Source organism: Danio rerio, chromosome 15, assembly GCF_049306965.1.
Source record: "Danio rerio strain Tuebingen ecotype United States chromosome 15, GRCz12tu, whole genome shotgun sequence".
NCBI classification, from domain to species: Eukaryota; Metazoa; Chordata; class Actinopteri; order Cypriniformes; family Danionidae; genus Danio; species Danio rerio.
This window is the reverse complement of record NC_133190.1, coordinates 47,212,979-47,238,617: the sequence shown is the minus strand read 5'-3', so window position 1 is coordinate 47,238,617 and position 25,639 is coordinate 47,212,979. Positions and strand designations below refer to the sequence as shown.

General features: G+C 38.0%; 2 protein-coding genes across 4 annotated transcripts in view; one reads left to right on the top strand and one right to left on the bottom strand.

Annotated features, from left to right (window-relative positions):
* Positions 1-25,639, bottom strand: part of msantd4 (Myb/SANT-like DNA-binding domain containing 4 with coiled-coils) — a 79,635-nt gene that overhangs the window by 32,646 nt on the left and 21,350 nt on the right. The gene's annotated exons all lie outside the window — the stretch shown is intronic.
* aasdhppt (aminoadipate-semialdehyde dehydrogenase-phosphopantetheinyl transferase) lies at positions 100-25,639 on the top strand. The gene is given in 6 exon segments (NM_001033729.1): positions 100-460; positions 2,733-2,952; positions 17,788-17,909; positions 20,446-20,607; positions 25,238-25,306; positions 25,377-25,639. Coding segments are annotated over 6 exon segments (882 nt in total). The 5' UTR covers positions 100-316; the 3' UTR covers positions 25,542-25,639.

Sequence of the window (25,639 nt, the reverse complement as noted above, 5' to 3'; positions counted from 1 at the left end):
CGATTGGTCAACGAGCGTCCCCGCCCCCTCCGTCAGCCAATCAGGTGCGACGCTTAACACTCAGCCCCGTCCACAACATATTCTTCCGGGCTCCTCTGTATGTGTGTGTGGTTAAAAGAAAAACACATGTGCAGCTGCTGGCGTAACCAGAGAAGCAAAACACATTATAAATACTGCATGAGACATAATGTTAATAATTAATAATAACGACTACTTAATATCATAATGGCATATTATAATGTATTAACAACTATTAGTCGCAGTGTTTTAAGAGTTTAGAAATAGTTGTCATTGGGAGTTGTGTGTTTTTTGGGGGATGGACGGGGTCCGGTGGGCGTTCCGCTGCGGTTCGTGGGTCCCGAGCCGTTCCGACTGGACCCTCGCGGCTCGGTGTGTCCAGCAGGAGGAAAAACAGCGAATCGGACAATTCGTGTTCGCTAAAGATGCCAAATCCGCCATGGTGAGTACAGCAGACACTGATGCTCCAGTTAATACCACATATGGCATTATGACGATTAAAACTTAGTGTTTTGAACTATTCTATAGCAAAGTATCCTGTAGCATTCATTAATAAAGTGCACAAAAAAGTATGTAAAGTTGGTTTTATTTTCATACATTCAGACTTTCTCCTTGATTTTATAAAAGTATTCTTTGCAGATTCTGAATGGGGAAATAACATTAGCAGCCAATGACTATCAAAGTATAACATTGTTCACAGTAAATTAGGTGCTAATGTTCTTTTGAAGTCATCCTTATCTACATGTAATTTCAGACCAAATATTCAAAGTAACATTGTAAACTATATAGTAAAATTTAAACCAACTTGATAGATAGATAGACAAACAGAAAGACAGAATGATAGAAAGATATAATGATATATATATACATATATATATATATATATATATATATATATATATATATATATATATAGATAGATAGATAGATAGATAGATAGATAGATAGATAGATAGATAGATAGATAGATAGAATGAAAGGAATGAAAGATATATAGACAGACAGACAGATAGATAGATAGATAGATAGATAGATAGATAGATAGATAGATAGATAGATAGATAGATAGATAGATAGATAGATAGATAGATAGATAGATAGATAGAATGAATGAAAGATAGACAGACAGACAGACAGACAGACAGACAGACAGACAGACAGATAGATAGATAGATAGATAGATAGATAGATAGATTAAAACAGTTGACAGACAGACAGACAGACAGACAGACAGACAGACAGATAGATAGATAGATAGATAGATAGATAGATAGATAGATAGATAGATAGATAGATAGATAGATAGATAGATAGATAGATAGAATGAAAGGAATGAAAGATATATAGACAGACAGACAGACAGACAGACAGACAGACAGACAGACAGACAGACAGATAGATAGATAGATAGATAGATAGATAGATAGATAGATAGATAGATAGATAGATAGAATGAAAGATAGATAGACAGACAGACAGACAGACAGACAGACAGACAGATAGATAGATAGATAGATAGATAGATAGATAGATAGATAGATAGATAGATAGATAGATAGATAGATAGATAGATAGATAGATAGAATGAAAGATAGATAGACAGACAGACAGACAGACAGACAGACAGACAGACAGATAGATAGATAGATAGATAGATAGATAGATAGATAGATAGATAGATAGATAGATAGATAGATAGATAGATAGAATGAAAGGAATGAAAGATATACAGACAGACAGACAGACAGACAGACAGACAGACAGACAGACAGACAGACAGACAGACAGACAGACAGACAGACAGACAGACAGACAGATAGATAGATAGATAGATAGGCAGGCAGGCAGGCAGGCAGGCAGATAGATAACAGATTTTTAAAAATAAAAATTCCTCAGAGTTAACTTTTTTTTTACTGCAGGCGTACAGAACACGACGGCAAAAACACAAAATGCAGCAGCCGTTCAAAACCATTAAAAAAAGACGCCTCTCAACACAAAAAGTTAACTTGGTGTGATCAAGGCCTTAATACGCAATGTAACTACAGAAGAGTCAAACTGTAAATAGGCTCTTTTTTTTAGCAAGATGCTAACGATCTATTCTGATTTAATGATTTGAAGCTAAGCTAAATGTGCTCCCACTAGAACTGGAGATCAGCTGAATGGATTCAGAAATATCAACTCTAGGGGAGTGAAAATGAGACTAATTCCAAAAAAGTGGAGTGTTCATTTAAACGTCAGGTGAAGTGGTTTGTAATGTGCATTATTTTATTCGATGTTTGACGTAATCTCAACTGAAAGAAGAAGAGAGGGTGGGACATTGCGTAGCTCCTCCCCTAAAAAAAAACAGCCAATAGTGTGTTGTTTTATCACCGCTCTGCCAGTAAGAGTGGTTCAGCTCAAGCGCATCAAATGAAAAGGCAATGAGAAGAAGAAGGTGGGGCATGTCAGACACTATAGAGCATTTGATTGGTCAGAAGATTTAATGAGAATCAAAAGTACGAGATGACGTGAATAAAACCTTTTATCCATTTAGGCGGAAGAGACAAACTACAAACTTTACATGTTTATATTATCTAAACGCAAGTATTGTCACTGTTTTGATGCGCACTAGCTAAAAGATATCCTACAAACTAACAATGCTGATGCTAACATCTAAAAACTTTATTTTAATTTCACTGGTCCTTTAAGTTGTTTTGTGTGTTTCTTTAAATCAGGCTGGACGTCTGCTCATCAGAAAGCTGGTTTGTGAGAAGATGGGTTTTGCATGGGACGGGTTTCGACTGGAACGAACAGAACGGGGCAAACCGTACCTGCCACAGACCTCATCCGCACCCAGCTGGAGCTTCAACGTGTCCCATCAGGGAGATTACGCCGTTCTGGCAGCAGAAGCAGGTCGTCAGGTGGGCATAGACGTGATGAAGACCAGCAGACCAGGTGACTTTCACTACCTCTCAGGCCCCGTTTACATTAATGCGTTTTAGTTTGAAAACGCAGAAGTTTTGCTACAGTTACGCCATCTGTCTACACTACACCGCAGTTTTCGAGCGCCGAAAACGGAGCATTTTGGAAATTCTGGAGAGGCCGTTTTCATTCTAAAATGCTGCTCCATCTCAGTGTGGACGGGGGAAAACGGAGACATCTGAAAACGAAGGCGGGGCTGCAGACATTCGTCTCTCTGATTGGGGCTTTTTCCTCAATATTAAGTAGCCTACACACAGTTCAGTCTCGCATCCTCTCCGTGTTAGTTCAGACTTCGCAAGTTTAATATGGAAAACAAATCCCAAGTGTCAGTTATAAAGTCATTCACATCACCCTGGCTATGCTGTTTCATAGGGCTCTATTTTGACGGTCTATGCGCAGAGCGCAAAACACAGGGCGCAAATGCTTTCAGGGCGTGTCAGAACGCATTTTTGCTAATTTAAGGACGGGAAAATCTGCTTTGGGTCACGGCGCGGGCTAAAAGGGTTGAGTTTATTTTCTTAATGAGTTATAGGTGTGTTCTGAGAATAAACCAATTAGAGTCTCATCTCCCATTCCCTTCAAGAGCCAGCTGCGTCACGCCAAGAGCGCATTCGCTATTTACAGGACACAAAGTAAGTCTAAGTGGAAAAAATGAGCATTTCACAAGCAAACAGTTAACAGAAAACAGTTAAACAGAGCATCTACTGCGTGAGAATGAGAGATAATGGATCTACTTTCACATTCGCTCTTGGATAGGGAAACCTTTACGCACAGACATCAATTAGTCTATAAATAATTAATTTCGTTTGTTAAGCGCAAATATTCGTTTCAAAACTATTTCTAAATTCTGTTCTAATTTCCAGCAAACAAATTAATGAACAATAATAACAAAGTGTGGTCAAAAACCTGAGTTATATCCTAAAACACATGCTGTGCCCCTTATGGTCTAAAACCTGACAGGTGGGCAAATCTAAGCTTGTTTTTAATAAAACAAATATAAATATGGATATAATAAATAATACTGCTAATAATAATAACATTATACAAAAGCAAATTGTTATGAATGAACTGAAAAAGCCTCCCGAGATGAAGAAGACATAAAAGCAGTGATTTTTCATATTTATGTAGGCTAGAAAATAATATGTTTTGTAATATTTTAATCCTTTATATTTATATTCTATATCTATTCTTATTATATCCTATATATATATCCTTAATATTTAAACTTTTTCATATGTAAATATATTTCCCTATGGCTCTCTTGTGTGTATTAAGCAGTGTGTAAGCGAGGCGCAACTCTGCGCCGAAGTTTAGACCGGGTTTGTTTTGGTCTAATGAAAAATCTATTTTAGTTTGTCAAAATAGCAACGCGCCAGCAGTCCGCCTCAGAACGCCTTCCTTTTTAGACTAGAACGCCTATGGGCGCACAAATGAGCGCTAATGCATTTGCTATTTAAACAGCGTAGCGCAACGCCTCAAAACCACTCTTGCGCCAAGCTAAAACTACCAAAAGACAATTGCGCCGCACCTTGAGCCACACTGCGCCAGGTGTATGATAGGGCCCATAGTCTTAACAATAAACTGAAAACATGATATCAGGAACTGCTATTTTCACTTTGATATTAATAACTTAACAGTCATCAAAAATGTTGAGGCGTCGTGTAGCTGCTGAATATGAAGGTCATCTTCATGCATATTTATAACAAAACGGAGCCTATAACATTACTGCCTCCTTTCGTTTTCATTGAAAATACGAAACAGCCTCTCTTTTACTGAATATCAGTTTTAATAATCAATAATGGCCATTATAAAAGTATAACATACAATAGGTTTATAAAATAGAGAAAAAAAGGCAAACAATCAGTCAACAGTGCAGAATCGGTGTCCGCGGTTACATTAATTAAGAAATTAACCTAACTTATACTTGCGCACAGCCAAAATTCTGTTTTAAAACTAAAACGCACTAGTGTAAACAGGGCGTCAGCCTCCAGGATCATCTGTCAGATCACATACAGGACAGTATTTTAATTAGGGATGCACCGAAATGGATTTTTTGGTTGATACCGATAAATCTTCAGACTTGGAGGCCGATAGCGATATATAGGCCGATAATTATAAATATTTCAAAATGTTATATCTTTATACAGCAAACTTCATAAAAGATTGAACTGCTCTTATAAACTGAATAGTCTATACTCAAGGCAAAAAAGCTATCATTTCAAAACTGGAAGGTGATTGTATAGACTTATATTCACGATTTAACATAAATCAGCATGCAAAATTGTATTATTTCCTTTTCTTCATGGCAAATTAACATGCAACTTGACTGTTGCATAAAAATAATAGGTTAAATAACAAAATAGGATTTAATCAACAAGTAAGTTAAATATATTTTAAATAAAATGTAAATGACAGAGCTAAGGACTAAAACCAGATCAAATGTTCTTGAATAAAAAGTGTTACAGTGATGTACATATATACAAATATGTCCGAAAAAGTATTTTCTAGAGGTGTTTGGACAGTTAAGAGTCACCATACAAGCGAAAAGCTATATAAAGATTGTATTACTTTAGAAAATACGGCATAGATTCATACTATTTGGCGTTTTACATTCTTTTGAACACATGTAGCTGCTGCTTGTCAATCAGACGACGCTTCTGCGTTCGTTCTTGCAGTCAATTGCGGGAAAAATGATTGTTGAAAAGTTTCTGATTCAGGGTTTCTGCAGATATCATGATGTCAAATTTAAGACTTTTTAAGACCATTAAGTATTCAATTTAAGACCTATATCGCAATATCAAAAACACGCGAGAGAAAATGTAAAATCACAAAATTAGTGGTCAAATAAATGTATTTATCTTGAACAGTACCAAGACAGGTTAGATGCACCATTGAACTACAGAAAAAAACAAACAAACATCTTAATGCTGATTTATATGATATATTTTTACCTGGCGCCGCATCACACACCTCACGAAACAGACGAGGCTTTAATACTTAACACGTTCGCTATTGAGATTTTTTTTTTTAATGACAGGGGGCGGTCAAAGGAAACAGACAGTAAAATCAGACGAATAAAAAGAGAGTCATTATTATTGAAGATGTTACTGAGGGCCTTTTTTTTTGTTTTGACAAACTCATCTCTCAGGTTTTTTTCAAACTTTTACAAAAACTTGGGTTTTTGTGCAGCTGATGTGCAGAGAGGGGATTGTATCTTTAAAAAACTATGACAGTTTGCGTTCAGTGAAAAGTGAGAATGATTAATAAATGTATGATTAATAAAAACATGCTTTATAAAAACTTCATGCGCTGTGCAGATCTGTCTAAAATCAGTCTTAAAGCGGTGCATGCTGGTTTGAAATTTTGTCCGGATTGATGCTGTGCTGACGCCACGTGACTGTCACATTTGGCATTAAAGTATCGCGACAGTGCTCCGAGATCAGACGATGGATTCAGCCGGTGCAACATCTGAAGAGCGACAGCTGGAGCTGCGATGACGAGTTTACCGCATGACAACAACCACGCGTGTTTCGCGTTTATTATTGGACAAATTCTCTCACAACAAAACAAACAATTTACTTTTTATACTCTCTCTATCTTCACACATCATGCAAAGGTTTGTTTTTTACCTTTTTTATTCAGACTATTTACTGCATTCATCTCTATGAACGATTTAAATGACATATTTTAGTGAATAACCTAAATATTAACTCAAATAAGTATTAAAGACTTGAAATAAAATAATTATCATCATTGATTCTGGCACCCTAAAGATTTCTTAAGTTAAAGATTGATTTATATGAGTATAATATGTATATGTATATATATATATATATATATATATATATATATATATATATATATATATATATATGAGCAATTCCATGAAAATGTCAACCTTGCCATGAAAAGAAAAATGTTTTCACCAAAATAGCGAAACATTTTTTTGCGCAGGCAAGTGTTTTACAGTACTTTAAAAATACTTAAAAATGTCTCTGTCAATGTTTTCAAACTATTATATTTGATTTACCAAAGTCACACAAATGACAATTTCGCACCCGTCACATCCATAACGAAAAAGTGTCACATCCATAACAAAGCTTTTCCCTCAAAAATGCAAAAATGTCAAAATAAAATAAAATCAATCAGTTTTGTTCTATAAAGAGCCAACTCTTATCCTTTTGTTAAGGAATATTTATTTTGGGTTGTGCAGTTTAATTCACAGAATTTCTACGAAATATGTTGTATGCTGTAAACTCGCAGACTTTTTTTGTCACATCCATAACGCTTGTTTATTTTCCTCATTTAAAGTATAAAAATGTTCACAGATTTAATTTTTTTGATCCCATAACTCTGTGGTTAGTTGTTTTGGAAAATATAAACAGATGATTCAATATAATGTTAACGTATACTTTATCTGCGAATTTATGTTTTGAATTTTTACTGCAAATGTCACATCCATAACGCTGGAATCAGCCATATATATATATATATATATATATATATATATATATATATATATATATATATATATATATATATATATATATTTTTTTTTTTTTTTTTTTTTTTTTTTTTTTTTTTTTTTTCCCTGTGTAACCGTACCTGCTCTTTCTGGGAAACTTCTACTTAAAGTGTTTCTCACTTATTTTGGTAATGTCCTTTTGTTTAATCTTTTTGGATTAAAGTGCTTTTTTAAAAATTCTTTCATTATCCAAAATAATCTTAATTATTGTTTAAGACTTTATCAAAACAGCTTGTTTTGGGTTTTACATTAATATATATTGGAAGGTTTATTATCCATAAATGTAAATAAATGTAAACTCCTTTTTAGCATACTCAAACAAGACGTATAGCCTCGAGTGATGTTTAAACTCGTAGATTACAAACCAGGATTTTGGAGCAACTTCTCCTTTAAGTAAATGTCCATGAGTGAGTCTAATGTGTCTAAGATTGTATAAATCACTTCATCATGTCTAGAGTTAAAAGAATAATTTTATTATAATCCTACTACTCATTAATCGAGCGCAGATCCCATTCTACATGACATTGACTATAGTAGTATAAACAAATACTGTGGAGGTCAATGGCTGACAGTTTCAAACATTCTTCAGTATGTCTTCATTTGCGCTTAACAGCATGGTATTAATAAATGAAGGGTGAGTAAAGCATGACAGAATCTTCATTTTTGGGTGAACTGTCCCTTTAAGCGGCCAGTGTTTTACAATACACACAATGCGGTTTCATCAATGGCCACCAGATGTCGCTCTAATACTGTGCTTAGTAAATTCATCAAATCTGGTGGCCCTGCTGTACAGCATAAGCTTATAGAAATCATGTTTATGTGAAGAATACGATGTGCCTTTTAATTTAGGTTTTTTAAATGATAATGTTTTAACATGAATGCTGCTCTAGTATATTATAGTACAACATAAAGCTCCCTCTTTAACCAAATATCACAATTGTACTGAATTAAATGATTTTTTTATTAGCTTCAAGAAACTGTATAACACAACTTATAATACAGTAAAAGATAACAGTTCTTTTACATAACAATCACATTACATACACAAGATAAAGACTAAAACCAAATCATACATAAAAAAGAATAAATAAATAAAAAGACAGTACAATAAAAAAAGATAAATATTCAAGTAGCATGAAAGATCTCATCAAATTTGCTCAAGAAAGAAGCACATTTCTTATTTTCAATTAATCTAAGAGATTTAATTAAGTGTTCTATTTCACATAGGAAGTCAATAAAAAGGTGATTTTTTTTAAGGAACCTCTGTTTGTGAAAGTAGAATTTCCCAGCAAGTATAAGAAAGTTCACAGTGGCTTCTAACGCCTTGTTTTGGTTTTCAAAATAACAAATAACATCCTTAAGGTACAAATTACCACTCATATTAACCTTGGAAAAACAGTATGAACTTAAATCATCCCAAAACAGTGATGATACATCGCAAGAAAAAAAATAAGTAAATCACACTCCTTCTTACAAAATGTGCAAATATCAGTAACATCACAATATTTGGATAAAAGTGCGTCACATGGGTAAATATTGTGCACAATTTTAAAGTGCACCTCTTTCATTTTATTAGGAATACAGAATTTATATGGTAATAACCATGTACTGAATTAAATGATAACAACAACTGACATATAATCATAACGTCACAGCTATACGCTCATTAACATAGCCCCGCCCACAATTACACATGTCCATTATCAGGTTCATGTTTTAAAGGGATAGTTCACCCAGAAATTAAAAATTATGTCATCATTTGCTCAGTTTCTTGACTTTAATAGTAAAAATGTTCATAACTATTTTAGTGGAAGTAAATGGTGGGAAAATGTTTGTTTTTGAGGTGATCTGTCTCTTTAAATCCTGCATTACTTTACTTTGTTAAAATAAATAGGTTGTTTGCAATCAAGTTGTTCTGGTGATGCGCGAAATTCAGATGGAGGGCAGGAAGTAAATAAAACTGAATGGGAGACATCGAGGAAAGTCCATATTATTTTGCCAAGCAAAAACTAGGTCCTATTGCTACTACACATGGTGCACAGATTGAATTGGTGTCCCAGTACAAATATCTTGAAATTTTAATTGATGATACACTTTCTTTTAGTACTCACATTCAGCAACAGGTAAAAAATTTTAAAGTGATTTTAGGCTTCTATTTTGAAATTAAAAACTGCCTTTTTTATGCTAAAAAGAAGCTGACTGAGGCAACATTCATGTCGACATTGATTGGACTACGGTGATGTTATCTATATGCATGCTTCGTCTCAAAGTCTGAATGCATTGGATACGGTTTACCTGTAATGAGGAGCCTGACACGGAGGGATCCATTTGCAGTATTTAAAGGTTCAGGACACCCCGGAGAACTTTTTTTTTTTATATGAACAGATGTGTGTGTGTTGAGCATCAGTTAAGACAATGTTAGCACCTGTCAGCTTTAATTGTGGGGAAAACTGGATAACTTTGAGCTTTTGTCAGCTAATTTCAGCTTCCGGGTTTAAAATGATTTTTGGGGCGGAATCAAAATCGGCGACGTAGCGCAGTACTGCAAGTGCAATGATGACGCGTCGGTTTCTCATTATTATTTATAGCAGAGTTTTCTTATCCTATGAGAAGAGCCGGCTGCTTAATTATTCATGAGACCTTCCAGACCTGCCAGTGTCAAGCCCGAGCTGAGAGACACGGAAACCATGGCACAGTATTGAGCCGTTCATGAAGGCTCATATGCGTTTGTTTCCATCATCCACGCGGTTTGTTGCATGTTTTCCCCCGCGACCTTGTCAGGGCAGATCATACAGCAAAGCTGTGTGTGTGCTGCTAGCATTTTTGTCGGGAGAGCAGCACCAGAATTAGAGAATGGCGGACGCTGTCTTTTATCAGGAGTTCGTTCACATTCAGACACATCACTGTGCTGCTGTGTTTGCCTAAATCCTCCAGATTACCAGCAGGGCTAATGGTTAAAATAGACGGGTCAGGAGACCTGCTGCACTGAGTCTGCTGGATACGGGGATTGAGGGAGAATCCTCATTTATAGTGTTTACATGAACACACTTATCTTTATAATGATATAAATTGTGGTTTTGTGTATATGAAATGACGAATAACAAATGTAGCAGGGCATTAAATCACTGATCATTTCTTTGCATTTTAACTTTGTAAACTATAAACTCATGCGTCTCCTCTTTGTGTCTCATTTTGTGAGCTAACTGACAACAACAGTTGTTCGCTCCCCTTCTCCCCTGCTGGCCACGCCCACTCCTGCCCGATGCTTGCGGAGCTCCACGCCCATTAATCATGCATCTTTTGAAAAAATTCTGAAGTAGACTTTAACCGAAAGAGGGGGGTGTCATGGCCCGTTAATAGACACAGTTCAATCACAATCATACAATACGCACTAAACTGCGAACTTACATCAACAGTATGCAATAATGGTCAAAGGGCTGGCGGCTGACAGACACAGGGTGATATAACAGGTATGGATCAGTGGCGGGCGGCGTGGTTCAGAGTCCAGATACAAGCAAGGTTCGGGGCAGGCAGAAGGCAACTCAGAGTCAGAGACAGTCCGGGGTAATACACAGGAGATCAGGCAAGGGAATAACGCTCAGAGATGTTAGCCGTGGCAGAACAAGACTTCGCACTGAACTGGTGTTTGAGCGTGGCTTATAACAGGTAGCGTGGGTCGTTAGCGGGATTGATAACAGGTGTGTGCGCAATCAGTTTAAATGGATGATGTAATTCTAAAAGTCCGGAGATGGTGGCCTCTGCTGGCCAGCGAGGGGAATGACTGGGACCGAGTCGGTGACATTACCACGGTGCACTTAGATTTATAACTAATTTCAAATCCCTTACTCATCATTGTGTGCTGTATACTAGGGTAGGTTGGTCTGCTTTGTCCATTCGTAGGCTCAAGCATTGGCATATCCTTGTTTACAAATCTATACTGGGTTTACTCCCATCATATCTCCAGAATTACATTTGTAAAAAGCCTGTTCTTAACTATGGTCTTCGGTCACAGGATAGTTATTTACTGTCTGTTACTAAATTGCGGACTGAGATGGGGAAAAAAGGCTTTTAAGTACGCAGCACCTTTTGCTTGGAATAATCTGCAAACACAGTTGCAGTTCAAAGACTTGATTTCACTACATGCTTTTAAAAAGACTATAAAAGATTTAGAAGTTGAATCTCAGGTTTGTAGATGTTTTTAATAGTGTCAGTGTGATTCATGTTAACTGTAAATTGTTTTTTGTTTGTTGTCTGTTGGACTCATGTGACTTGTGTACGGCCTAATCTTGGCCAGGACGCTCTTGTAAAAGAGATTTTTAATCTTAATGCGTCTTTCCTGGTAAAAATAAAGGTTATAATAATGATAATAATAATAATAATAATATTTTTGTGATTTATGCCACAATTCAAAGGAGATATAAATCGAAAATAATCACATATGTTGGGCATGATCCTTATATAATGAAGAGGGCTGAGTTTTCTATTAAACTGAAATATATTTGCCTGTCATCAAGGTGGTTGATACTGTAAAAGCTATTACATTACATGAAAAAATACTATAGTGTTTGGAAGCGCACTGTGGATAATTGAATTAAACACTTGTAGTAATTATATTGTCGCTGTGGTACAACACAACTGTAGTAATAAATTATTCAATTGGCTTCAGTTATTATACACCATGACAATATACCACAGTTTACACTAATGTTACTATCCGCTTGTTAAGTGTGACGTCACGCGAAGTGGCTTTCGGGTCCAAGCGCTCTATTCAACTGAATGGGGATACTCATGAAATGGTAATAGGAAAGTAATACTTTCGAAAATCACGATTGCAATATATTAATCCATGCCTAATATCCGATGGCCAGAAAGTGATTCATTTTTTAATAAATTGTTAAAATTTTGATATTTGTTATGCATGCAGCCACCCCAGAGATTGTGTGTGTGTGTGTGTGTGTTTGTGTGTGTGTGTCTGTGTGCGAATGAGAGTTGTGTCCCGCACAGAAGAATACAAACAAGACAATCGCATAAGGCATTCAGTTATTGAAAGGTTTAGGCTCAAGCCAACAGTTTGGTGACGCTGTCTGAGCCTTACATCATTTTTTTTTATTACGCACGGTAATACCGGATACCAGGGTAAAATATGGAGGCGGTTTGACGGTATCAAAATTTGGATACCGCCCAAGCCTATTGTGTACACCAGGGTTTTTTAAAGTCTAAGACAGTGGGCCTCCCTTTAGACACAACTTATCCATTGGCGCCCCCCTCCTCCCAAACACGCACGCACGCACACACACACGCACACATACACACACACACATATATATATATATATATATATATATACAGTATATATAAAGACACAGACTGTTAACTCACTTTTATCATCATTTGTATTAAAGTGCAATTATTTACAGAGTAATAACAAGTATTTTAATATAACTTTTTTAAAACTAGGATGATGGTTCAATATGAATAGAACAGATCCAAGAACTGTCCATCCCAGTCAAAACAGTCGAAGTTTAGCGGGCCTCATGCTGTCATTAGCCAAAATATTTTGACAAACCACACATAAAGGTTGTGGTTCATCAGCTGGTCCTGTCCACGTAAATCCTAAACTCAAATACTGATCATCATATCGTCGTCTTTTGGGTTTAAGCCCTGAACTTGAAGGCTTTTGTGGCGAGGGGGCGTGGCCGAGAGCCGTCAGAACGGAGTGAGGCCACCGCGTAAGTGGTGCACCTGCGCACCTGCCTCGGATCCCACGAAAGGAGCTCTGGATCATAAAAGGAGGAACGAGGGCAGAGGAAGCCGAGAGAGCTTCCCGCACCTCCCCTGACATGCTCTGGCGCCCCACAGGGGAGGCGCGCCTCACACTTTGAAAACCCCTTGTGTACACTCTGACTTTATATAAAATTAACTTTAATGTGTGATATGACCAGGGCCAGACGGAATCTGCGGACGTTTTTTGCTATTTCTGCAGAGAATTTTGGTAAAAATCTGCGGATTTCTGCAGAATTATTTTGGGAGTATCCAGCGGAGTATCATAACAAAAACCTTAATATATTAAATAAAAAGTAATAAATTACTGAATAAAAACTGAATAAATTCAGATTTACACATTTACTCAAGTAAATAAACACAATTAATAATGGGCTAAAAATCTGCGAAATTCCGCTTAAAATTTGCTGAATTCTTCGCGCGCAGATTCCGTCTGGGCCTAGATATGACTAAAAAGTGATCATAATCGAATGATGTCTCAACTCAAATGAATGGTGGACCCGGAAACAGTATTACATACGTCACCAACACGTCACCACTTAACAAGCGGATATTAATACATCAATGTTAACAGTATTTATTACAGGTTATCAGTTTACTTTACTATAGTATTCTGTAGCGTTCATTAACAACAAGTTGTACACATTATACACTTTACTAAGTGGTTCAAAAATATGTTTATTATAAGTTACCATAGTTTTTTTTCCCACATTCAGATATCAGACATCACAAAATAACAGATGCATACACAAGTGTGGACGCGTTTGTAAGGGGGAAACTGCTCCACAATAATGATGACAATGTCTAGTTTTGTCGCAAGCGTCACAGTGACGTAAAAACAGTAGTTGTACAGAGTATTATTTATGTTATCTATTACAGCGGTTCTCAAACTTTTTTCACCAAGTACCACTTCAGAAAAATATTGTCTCTCCAAGTACCACCATAATGACCAGCATTAAAATAAAGTAGCATAGCTGGCCAAAATAAGCAGTTACAGCACTGCACAGTTCGAGTCATATTCATTCAACAAAATTATATTCCGTACAAAATATAAAGCTGATCAGTCGGTTCTTGTCATGTGACTTGCGGTGCAGCATTCTGAAAATTTAAGATGTTTTCAATTGGGGACGTCTGGAATACACAAGCGCATCGTGATGCAGTACTTATTTCAGGGCTCGAAATTAACTTTCTTACTTGGTAGCACAGGTGCTCCCAACATGAAATATTTAGGAGCACCAAAAAAAATTTAGGAGCACCACAAAAAAATTAGGAGCATCCACCAAAAATGAATGATATATTTGACAAGTTGTATATTAAGGGATTTGTTGTATTTGAAAATAACATCAATTGGGACTAACAAAACCCAGAAACAACTATCTAACTAATGCTGTGATGACTTAATATTTGTGCAATAATTCCAAAATGAATGTTGAATAATTATAAAATATTATTGATGATGATGATGACAATAATACTAATAATGAATAATATTTCTCATCATCATGATGCCTTGAATGTGCTTTAATGCAAGTTATCTGCTATATAAAGTCCTACTGTTAATTTATGAAAAATGAAAAATAAATTGATGGTTTGTATCAAACACAAATGAAGCATTGTAGTAAGAAATATTTATTTTGTACTATTGTTTTTATATGCATGCCAATTTAATAAATAATATTTCTGCTACAATACAAACGAAATAATATAATAAATAATTTAATCCAATGCTGAAAGCTGCAAAGCAGTCATCAGTAATTAAATAGGAAAATAATGTACACCTCAAGAAAGAACGGACAAAAGAAAGGAAGAAAAGCCTCACTTTTAAAAGTTTTGGTTTCGGTTTGTGTCGTTTTAATGCTCAGCCTTGTTACGCGCTGAATGACATTTGTCTGTGTTTGTGGAAAAGCATGCGAGTCAGCCGGCCCAATAAGAGGGGGGGCAGAGCAAGATTCTCCCGATGACCACCGGCGCAATACTGTTCTTTATTATAACCTGCATCAGTGTAAACTCAGTAAAGGCGAGCTTCTTTGGCGATGGTGTTTTAGCGGACATTTGCGCTGTTGCAGCCTGATCTCACGAGGAAACGTATGAAAAAGTTATGAATTGCCATGAGATTGTGTTGGCTGAACACTGTGCATACAACGCATCGAGATTCAGTGTACTTCTCACTCTTCAGCCGTTTGCATTCCCCGCGGTCACAAAAGCTCCCTCCCTGTCATCTGACAGCGGAAAGTCTTGAGTGATTGACGGCTAATATGAACCAATATAGCGGCAGGGAAGAGCGAATTTACCACGTTTTTAGAAAAAAAAAAAAAAAACAGGTCGCACTACAACCATTATATGCAGTCACACGAATGCTCCCAATATATATTATGAGTCACATAGCTTAAATTTCGGGCGCATATGCGACTAAAATGGTCGCAATTTCGAGCCCTGTATTTGTTTTGCTAGCCTGTTGGTCAAATTTTGGCACTCAAATGACCAAGAATAATTTTAATTTTTTTTAAAAATGATCAATCAGACTGAGATTATAAATAAAACATAAATAATTTATGATTTCTTTTTGCATCCCGGTACCAATTGATCTATAGACCGGAGCCAGTCTGTGGCCTAAGGTTTGGGGGACACTTCTCTAACACGTATCTGCTCTGCAAGCACCATGCATCTCTTTCTCTAGTTCTGCGCCAATTGAATTGGTTTTTAGCAGCTGATGAAATGATGCACTAAAGTAAACATTCTAAGCACAGCGCTTTGATCGTAGGCTTTAGAGAACAGCCAATGCTGATCACATTGGTGTTATCGTACGCATCAAATGATTAAAATTAAATTCATTTTTTCTTTCATTATTCAGGGATGCCTCCGTGTACCACTACAAGTAAGCCTGCGTACCACTAGTGGTACATAGGGTTGTAACAATATACCGGTATGACGGTTTACCACGATTTGAACGTGCACGATTATCATACCATGAACAATTGCATATCAACGGTTTTAACCCTTAAAGACCGAGACAGCCGCCCGCGGCTAAAAATAAGTATTGCTCTTAAATGTTTAATAACTTTTGATCCGCTGATCCAATTCATACAATTCAAAGATTGGCATAAAGAAGAGAATCTCAGCTTTCCAGTGCTGTATCACATAACATTCGCGGACTTTCAGAGGCTCCGGAATCAGTGCGGTTACGTCATCAACATTTGACAACGCTGATTTGACAAAGAAACGCTCGTCACTGTGTCTCCGGACAAATCAGACATGATACATTGATGCATTGTCCCTCCTCCATGCCCAGATTGGTTCAAACTCGCTATATCACAACCAATAAGCATAGGTTTCGCTTTTGTTTGTGGACCAACAATGAGCTTTTTGAACAACACGGAATGAGAGAAAGGCATACATTTATGCGCGGCTAAATAAAACGCAAAAAAAAAAGTTTTGCATGAAATAATTCTCATACTAAGTACTTTTGCATGCACAGCAGCACAGAAACATGACAAAATAGTGACATAGCAAAGACGAACTGCTGCTCTTGCTGTTTTAAAAAGACGCAAATGAAGGTGCAGCTGTTTGTCTGCATTGCAGACAACCATATCCATATCCATAGACAACCATATCCATGCTGGCACATAAAACCTAAGGATGTTCCATATTGAATCTAGTTTCGTTATGTAACTATTTATAGTATAGTAAATATTTATATCTATTTTTTACTGAGGATTTGCACCATGTTTATTTGGACTTTATTTGGACTTTGACACATTATTTATTATTTTCTTATTTTTATTTGTTCATTGTAAGTGGTGTTGTTTATAGTAACTAAAAATATATTATCTGGAAAAAGTCAAATTTGCTTCACTGTTCTATTATTTTGTAACATTTGTAACATACCGTATACCGCGAAACCGTCAAACCGTGGTATTGTTTTAGACGATTATCATACCGTGAAAAATTCATACCGTTACAACCCTAGTGGTACACGTACCACAGTTTGAGAACCACTGATCTATTAAATTACTCAATAAATTGTATTTTTTAACGCCTACCCCAACCCTAAACCAAGCTGTCACAGTACTGTAAAAATATGAATTATTGTTATACAGTGTCATAAAAATGCTGCTATATTAATGTGCATAATCGCACTTCCGGCCGACCGCTTATCCGATCTAGACTTTACCGTCATCCAGATGGATGCTGCACACTGGTGGTGGATGAGGAGATTCCCCTAAATGTGTAAAGCACTTTGAGTGTCCAGAAAAGTGCTATATAACATGTAAGGAATTATTATTATTATTATTATTATTATTATTATTATTAGTTTACTTAATGACTTAAATTGGGAGAAGTTCTATAGGAAAAGTGAGCCATGTACAATTCTGAATTAACCAGACGTTAGATTAGAAAAAGAGCTGAAAATGAGCACAGAAACTACATCTTTAGCGCAGAATTTAACACTAACACTGAGCATTTGGGTGTTTTATGTGTATGTTTATGTGTGTGTGTGTCAGGCAGCAGCTCCGTGCAGGAGTTTTTCCGCATCATGAATCGTCAGTTTACAGATCTGGAGTGGACGAACATCCGGACGGCGGGATCAGACTGGGACCAACTGCACATGTTTTATAGACACTGGGTAACTATAGCAACCACCGCTTACTGTAGCATCATCGTCACCTTTAGGCAACAACACACACACACACACACACATCTATAAGCATATCGCAGCGGGAGAGAAATTGTGTTGGATGAAACTGTTCCAATTCTGATCCTTGTTTCCATGGCGATGTGATCTCATCACTTCGGCATGACTCAGTTATGCCAGTCTGTGGTCATTTGAGGACTCAAACACACACACACATACATACACACACTGTACTGGCATCAATAAATTGCGCTGTAGGTGAGAATGTGGTCAATAACCATTACAAGCACTCATACGCTTACATGGCTTTCCAAACCCAACCCTAAGAGGGGCTATACATGTTTTAGATTTTTGGTTTAAGAAAAAAAAAAACATTATTTGACTTATTTATGAATCATTTTACTGTCCACAGAATAATCTACTGCTGCTAAATACTTTATATCATTTTGATTATAGGATGAGGTTGTTTTTGACAGGTATTTTAATAAGAAATCATTCAAAAGCAGATGATGTAAAGTGATGAAATAAGCCTCTAGTGTGGAATCAGTATTACACTGATTTCCCTGAAGTTACCAGGGCTTTTTTTTTTGGCTTGACATGAAGCTCGTTGGATATACTGTGTGTCATGTAAGAAATTGTTATTTGATTATTTAATCAGTTTAATCTTAATAAATATTCTTATTTGAGAATATATTCTTATCTTATTTAATTAAGATAAGCTACGTGTATGTGATACAAATTAGATATGCACATTTAAGGATGGATGGATGGATGTAGCAAAAAGAATGACAGATGGATGGAATCTACGGAACAAAAAGAAAGGAGAAAGGAACAAAGGATGGATGGAGGGACAGATGGAACAAAAGAAAGAATGATGGGTGGATGGATGGATGGAACAAAAAGAATAATGGATGGAATCTAAAAAAAACAAAAAGAAAGGAACAGTAGATGGATAGATGGATGGACTTAACAAAAGTAAGATGGATGAATAGAACAAAAAGAATAATGGATGGATGGATGGATGTAACAAAGGATGGATGGATGGATGGATGGATAGATAGATGGAATCTACAGAACAAAAAGAAAGGAGAAAAGAAACAAAGGATGGATAGATGGACGGATGGAACAAAAGAAAGAATAATGGATGGATGTATAGAATAAAAAGAATAATGGATAGATGGATGTAACAAAAAGAATGATGAATGGATGGAATCTACAGAGCAAAAAAAGGAGAAAGGAACATGGATGGATGGAACAAAAAGAATGATGATTGGATGGATGTTATCTAAAAAAACTAAAAGAAAGTAACAAAGGATGGATGGAACAAAAGAAAGAATGATAGATGGATGGACTGAAGAAAGAACAAAAAATGATGGATGGATGGATGGATGTAACAAAGAAGGATTTGTGGATGGATGGTAAAATCTACAGAAAAAAAAGAAAAAAAAGAAATTAGAAAGGAACAAAAGATGGATGGATGGATGGATGGATGGATAGTACAAAAAGAATGATGGATGGAACAAAAAGAATGCTGATTGGATGGATAAATGGAACCTAAAAAAACAAAAAGTAAGGAAAACGGAACAAAGGATGGATAGATGGAACAAATTAAAGAATAATGGATGGAACAAAAAATGATGATTGGATGGATGTAATCTTAAAAAACTAAAAGAAAGGAAAAAGGAACAAAGGATTAATGAAACAAAAGAAAGAATGATGGACGGATGGATTAAAGAAAGAACAAAAAATTATGGATAGACAGATGGATGTAACAAAGAAGGATGTGTGTATGGATGGTGAAATCTACAGAACAAAAAGAAAGGAGAAAGGAACAAGGGATGGATGGACTGATGGATGGTACAAAAAGAATAATGGATGGAATCTACAGAGCAAAAAGGAATAAAGGATGGATGGATGGGATAAAAAAAGAATGATGGATGGATGGATGGACGGACTGACTCTACAGAGAAAAAAATGAACACAGAATGGATAGATGGATAGAACAAAAAAAGAATGATGAATGGATGGAATAGAACAAAAGAAAGAATTATGAATGGATTGATGTAACAAAAAGAATGATGGATTGATGTAACAGAATGAAGGGTGGAAATATGGATGTATGGATGTAACAAAAAGAATGATTGATGGATGAATAGAGGGAAAGAATGATGGATTGATATGATAGATGGATGAATATGATAGATGGATGAAAAGAATGTGAAGAACAAATGGAAAGAAGAAAGTAACAAAAGGATGGATGGATGGGAGGATGCTAATAAATTGTCATTTCTTTCAATTAGAATTTGTGATATTCATATAATTATAAACTAATACTAAATGTATTTTGTTTACCGATTTAAAATTGACCACAACTCTCAAAGACAGATTATTACTGTATAATTGCTCCGTATATCTGGATAAACATTATTTTGTACAGTGTCTATCCTGACATGCATAGTGGTTTATGCTATACTGTAAGATGTTTACTTTAGAAGCCTCTGATTGGTCTGTTTGTCTATCCATCAAGGCATTAAAGGAGAGCTTCATTAAAGCGATTGGCACAGGATTGGGATTTGACCTGCAGAGGGCGGAGTTTCACATCTCACCCAATCAGATGCGAGAGGGCCAGGTGTACTGGCAGACACGGATGTACCTGGACCGTGAAGAAGAGGAGGACTGGACATTTGAGGTATGTGTGTGTGTGGTTGCAATCAGTATTGGGGGTAGGGATGGGTATCGTTAAGGTTTCGTATTAGCTTGTTGGGGCACATGCGGTAGTGTGTGAGCTTGCAAGATGCGTGCATGTGTCTGAGTGAGAGAGAGAGTTTGTGCACTTATAAGGTGTGTTTGTTTGTGCACATGCATTTATGTTTGTGTGTGTGTGTTTGTGTGTGTGTGTGTGTGTGTTCCAGCATTGCTGGTTGATCTCTCAGTGTTTGTGAACGAGACTCAGAATTCTCACTTCCTCGATAGAGCTGCATTTCTCCAGCTCTTCATTCTGCATGTATATGGGTCAAAGACGAGACGCCACACTTTACTGCCTGAAACTAATTAAATTTACACAAGTGACTTTATATACTTAGAACAGACAAAATTCAGGTCTGCTTTTGTGTGTCAAATACATTTCTCAAAACCGCAACATCGAATTATGAGTCAAATGTTCCTTCATCATTCAACATAAAACATTATTCACTTTCCGTCAGCTTAGTCCCTTTATTCATCCTGGGTCACCACAGCGGAATGAACCACCAAATATTCCAGCATATGTTTTACACAGCGGATGCTCTTCCAACCGCAACCAATCACTGGGAAACACCCATACACACTCATTAACACACAAACACTAGCGACAATTTAGCTTACTCAATTCACCTAAAGGGCATGTGTTTGGAGCACCCACTGAGCCCATAACAGACATATTAGTATACAAATTAAGCCAACATTATCCTTCTGACTTATTTTTAAAGGTTTTTATGAAGGTGGTCATGCCGTATTGAATTAGATTTTAAAGAAGATTTGTATTTTAATATTAAATTTTAAACGATTTTGTAATACATTGTGCAGGGTCATAATGACATACAGAGACTCCCAGGATGAACAAGTTGGGCAGGCAGGTATCCTTATGCTGTGTTCACACCAGACATGGAACGCGCGGATAAATCGCGCTATTCACGCGTAAATAGCCGCGTGAACATTTGAGGTTACTCGCTTTATTCGCGCGTCAAACCCCGCTTCATTCACAATGTCCGCTGAAGTTCAGATTTTCGAACTCGAGTGATTCGCATGAAACGCGCATTAAGCGCGTCAAACGCGCAAAATGCGAAATTCGTGCGACGCCATTCGCACCATGCGCAATTCTCGTCATTCGCGCCACGCCATTCGCGCGTATCGCGCCACAGGATGTCTATTCGCGCATTTGTCTATTCGCGCATTTGCATTGACTTAACATGTAAATCACTCGTGCGTTCCGTGGGGAGCTGACTCATCTATTGCAAAGCTGAAAGTATGTTGAAGCTGGGTGAAATCATGGGAACGCCATACACAAGAAGATAGGGGCTGCGTCCGAAACCGCATACTTCCATAAAATATAGTATGCTAAAATCAGTATGCGAGCCGAGTATTATGTCCGAATTCATAGAATTCGAAAATCAGCATGCGAAAAGCACCCGGATGACTTAATACTTCCGGCGAGATTCTGGAGTGTGCATCCCATGCATGCTGCACTATCCCATGATGCCTCGTGAGAGAAATCATGATTGGGAGTGAAGCGACGCAACTGACGCAGGTAGGTCACGTGACTATGACAAAATGGCGGATGTAGTACGTCCGAATTCCATTCATACTTTTCACATTCATACAGTATAGAACATTCTTTTGTAACGACCGAGACGTACGTTTAAATTCAAATGCAGTACCTACTGAGTAGTAGGTTGTTTCGGACGCAGCCAGGGTATTGGAACTTCCAATACTCAGCAATGGAGGAAGGCGGGATGCAAGGATAGAAGGGCTATGATCCAGGAGGAGGTACGGAACCTGGAGGAGGAAAGGTAAAGGGCAAGGGCAGTGGAGCTAGCATACCAGGGAGCATGGACCAAGTGAGACCTACCCTAGAGGAAGATCACATGGGGAGATCTGTGGAGATTGGAACCTTTCTGCAACTCATTCATGTTAAGATTATGACACACTCTCAACTCCGACAAACTTGCACAAGTGGGGCTTAAGAGTAGACTGGTTGTCCAAACAACCCTGAGGCCAGATGCAGTACTGTGGTCTGAAGAGGCAAAGAAGATCATTCTCATCGAACTCACAGTCCCATGGGAAGAGGGTTGTGAACAAGCGTTTGAGAGGAAGTGCGCCAAATACCAGGACCTCTTGCATGACTGCAGGGAGAAAGGTTGGCAGGCATGGCTCTTCCCAGTCGAGGTCGGCTGTACAGGATTCCCTGCCCAGTCAGTATGGAGGATGCTTGCAGCCATTGGTGTGATGGAGAGGGAGAGAAAGATAACTGTTTGCAGGATGGGGGAGGCAGCAGAGAGAGCTTCTTGCTGGTAATGGAGCATGAGAGAGGAGCTTAGCTGGAAGCCAGGGGGAGTTGATGGGCAGTTATTTGTCCTGTCTTGTTGATATGATTATACACGTGACTACCGGGACATGTTAATCTGCTTGTTAAGTGGTGACGTGTTGGTGACGTATGTAATACTGTTTCCGGGTCCAAGCTGCCAATCATTTGAGTTGAGAAACTGTTCGTTTATGATAACTTTTTATTCATATCACACATTAAAGTTAATTTCATATAAAGTCATAGTGTACACAACAATCTCTGGGCTTGCTGCATAACAAATACCAAAATGTTAACAATTTCTAAAAAAATGAATCACTTTCTGGCCATCGGATATTAGGCATGGAAATATATACTGCGATCGTGATTTTCGAAAGTATTAAATCGCTTTGTAAACGTTTGTTACCATTTCATGGGTCTCGCCATACAGTATAATAGAATAGAGCGCTTGGACCCAGAAGCTGCTTCGCGTGACATCACACTTAAGGCTGATTTATACTTCTGCATCAAACGCCGGCCTATGCTACGGCGCTGACGCATAGCCCTTCGCCGAGGCCATCGCTAACGTGCACCTCTCAAAAAATGTAACTACACGTCGCAACGACACGTAGCGCAAGCTCTGTGATTGGTCGGCTTGGTAGCGCTGACGAGTCTGGGCGGGATCGAGAGCCGTGCGAATGGTGCGAACCTGATGGAGCGATTGTTTACAAGTGTGGAGTCCCGTGAAAGAGCTCCGGATGGAAAGTTTTGTTTTGTATTTACCTCATGGTTAAAGTTGTTGCACGTTCACCGGTTCTTGCCTCAAAATGAGCGAGTTTGAGCCACTTGTACATCCTGGAAGTGTTCATGAAAAGCAAAACAGCAGCGAAGAAACTCGACACAGATGAACATTAACACCTCACTGCCAACTAGAGATCTGCGCGCGACCAAATTTTGAATCCCGCTCCCGCCCGCACCCGTCAGGTTTTAGCCCGAACCCGACCGCTCCCGCTTATATTAAGAATTTGTTGTCCCGCTGCCCGACTCGCCCCGTTTTCTGGTCGCCGCGCCCGATCCCGCTAAAGAGCGGGGGAGAACAAAACCGAAAATCCCCCAGCTATACAGTCCAGACAGCCAAGCTGTCTGTATAAACACACACACACACACACACAGCACCAAGCACACACACACACAGACCAATCTCTCACTCTCATACGCGCGCGCGCACTAACACACACACAAGTACCAAGCAGACACACAGCATTTGCTGTTATATCAACTCAAAGGCTTGTAATACCATGTATCAAGTACCAATGTAATACCAAAAGGTTTTATATAAAGGTATATAAATACTGAGTCCGCCAGCTCCGGGCCGCAGCGCACATTACTCTCGGGCCGATTCCGGCGCGGATGCGGCATTCGGGCCAGATTGATTCGGGCCAGAATCGGGCAGTGAGTCCACAAGCATCCGGAGTCCGGCAGCCGGAGCCAGGCTGAGTGGTAAGTCTCCGGCAGGCGAGAATCTAGCCGGAACTGGCCCGAGTGTATTTTGCTATCTGAGAAATCTCTCTCTCTCTCTCTCTCTCTCTCTCTCTCTCTCTCTCTCTCTCTCTCTCTCTCATTCGCGCGCGTGCACTAACATACACACACACAAGCACCAAGCACACACACAGGCAAAGCTCGCTCTCTCTCTCTCTCATTCGCATAGTAATATCCGCGATAATGCTAGACAGCCCGCTCCCGTCCCAAATTAAACCCGTTACCGACCGCTCCCGTGATTTATTCGCAAAATGCAGACCTCTACTGCCAACTAGCGTTTCGGAAGTGTTAATGCAGGCCAACAGAGACAGCGCGCAGAAGTATAAATGCATGCGCCGTGGGTTACGCCGATCACTTGACGCAGAAGTATAAACCAGGCTTTACCCAGCGGATACGCAGCTGTCAATAAATTCGGTGGGCAGGGGGCCGCTATCCTACGTCAAGTTGCAGTCGCTCCGAAAACCGCTCCAATTGGTCCACCGTTTTTATGTTGTTAAATTTAAAACAAAATGGACTGGGTGTGTTTATTTCCCCCCAACATGACGGTCTATAAACGATAAATACACATATGCCTGTCCGAACAGCTTGCAAAGTAGATTTTTCACCATAGTTGCCCTTTAAATAATCTTTTATCATTATTAAAATTGTACTGATTGTTCACATCAAGACTGTATATTAAGAAAATGTGTGGATATTGTGTGGAATTATTTTACAAGATTTACTTAATTTATTTATTTATTAGGAGAGTTTATTGGACAAAGACCATCACGTCGCTGTGGCGCTGGGAAAACCAGATATCAGCATGTCTAAGGTAAAATTTTATGATTTTACACAATTGAACACCTTTTTCAACACTGTTCACATCATATTTTGTGTTGTAGAAGGATGGTGGAAGTTCTTGTGAAGCTCCGCCAGCTGCATTTACAGCATTGAGTTTCAGTGATCTGGTGTCACAAGCCACGCCCCTACTAGATGAAGACCCCGCCTACTGGGAGGAGTTTCAGAAGAAAAAGGATGCACCTTCAAGGCAAAGTGACCAGGAATGACTCTTGGATGCAAATTTGTAAATAATAATTTTCTTTTGTGGTCATTTGGGATCTGTACTCTCTTTTGAATAATAAAAAAGTGTACATTTTGTATCATA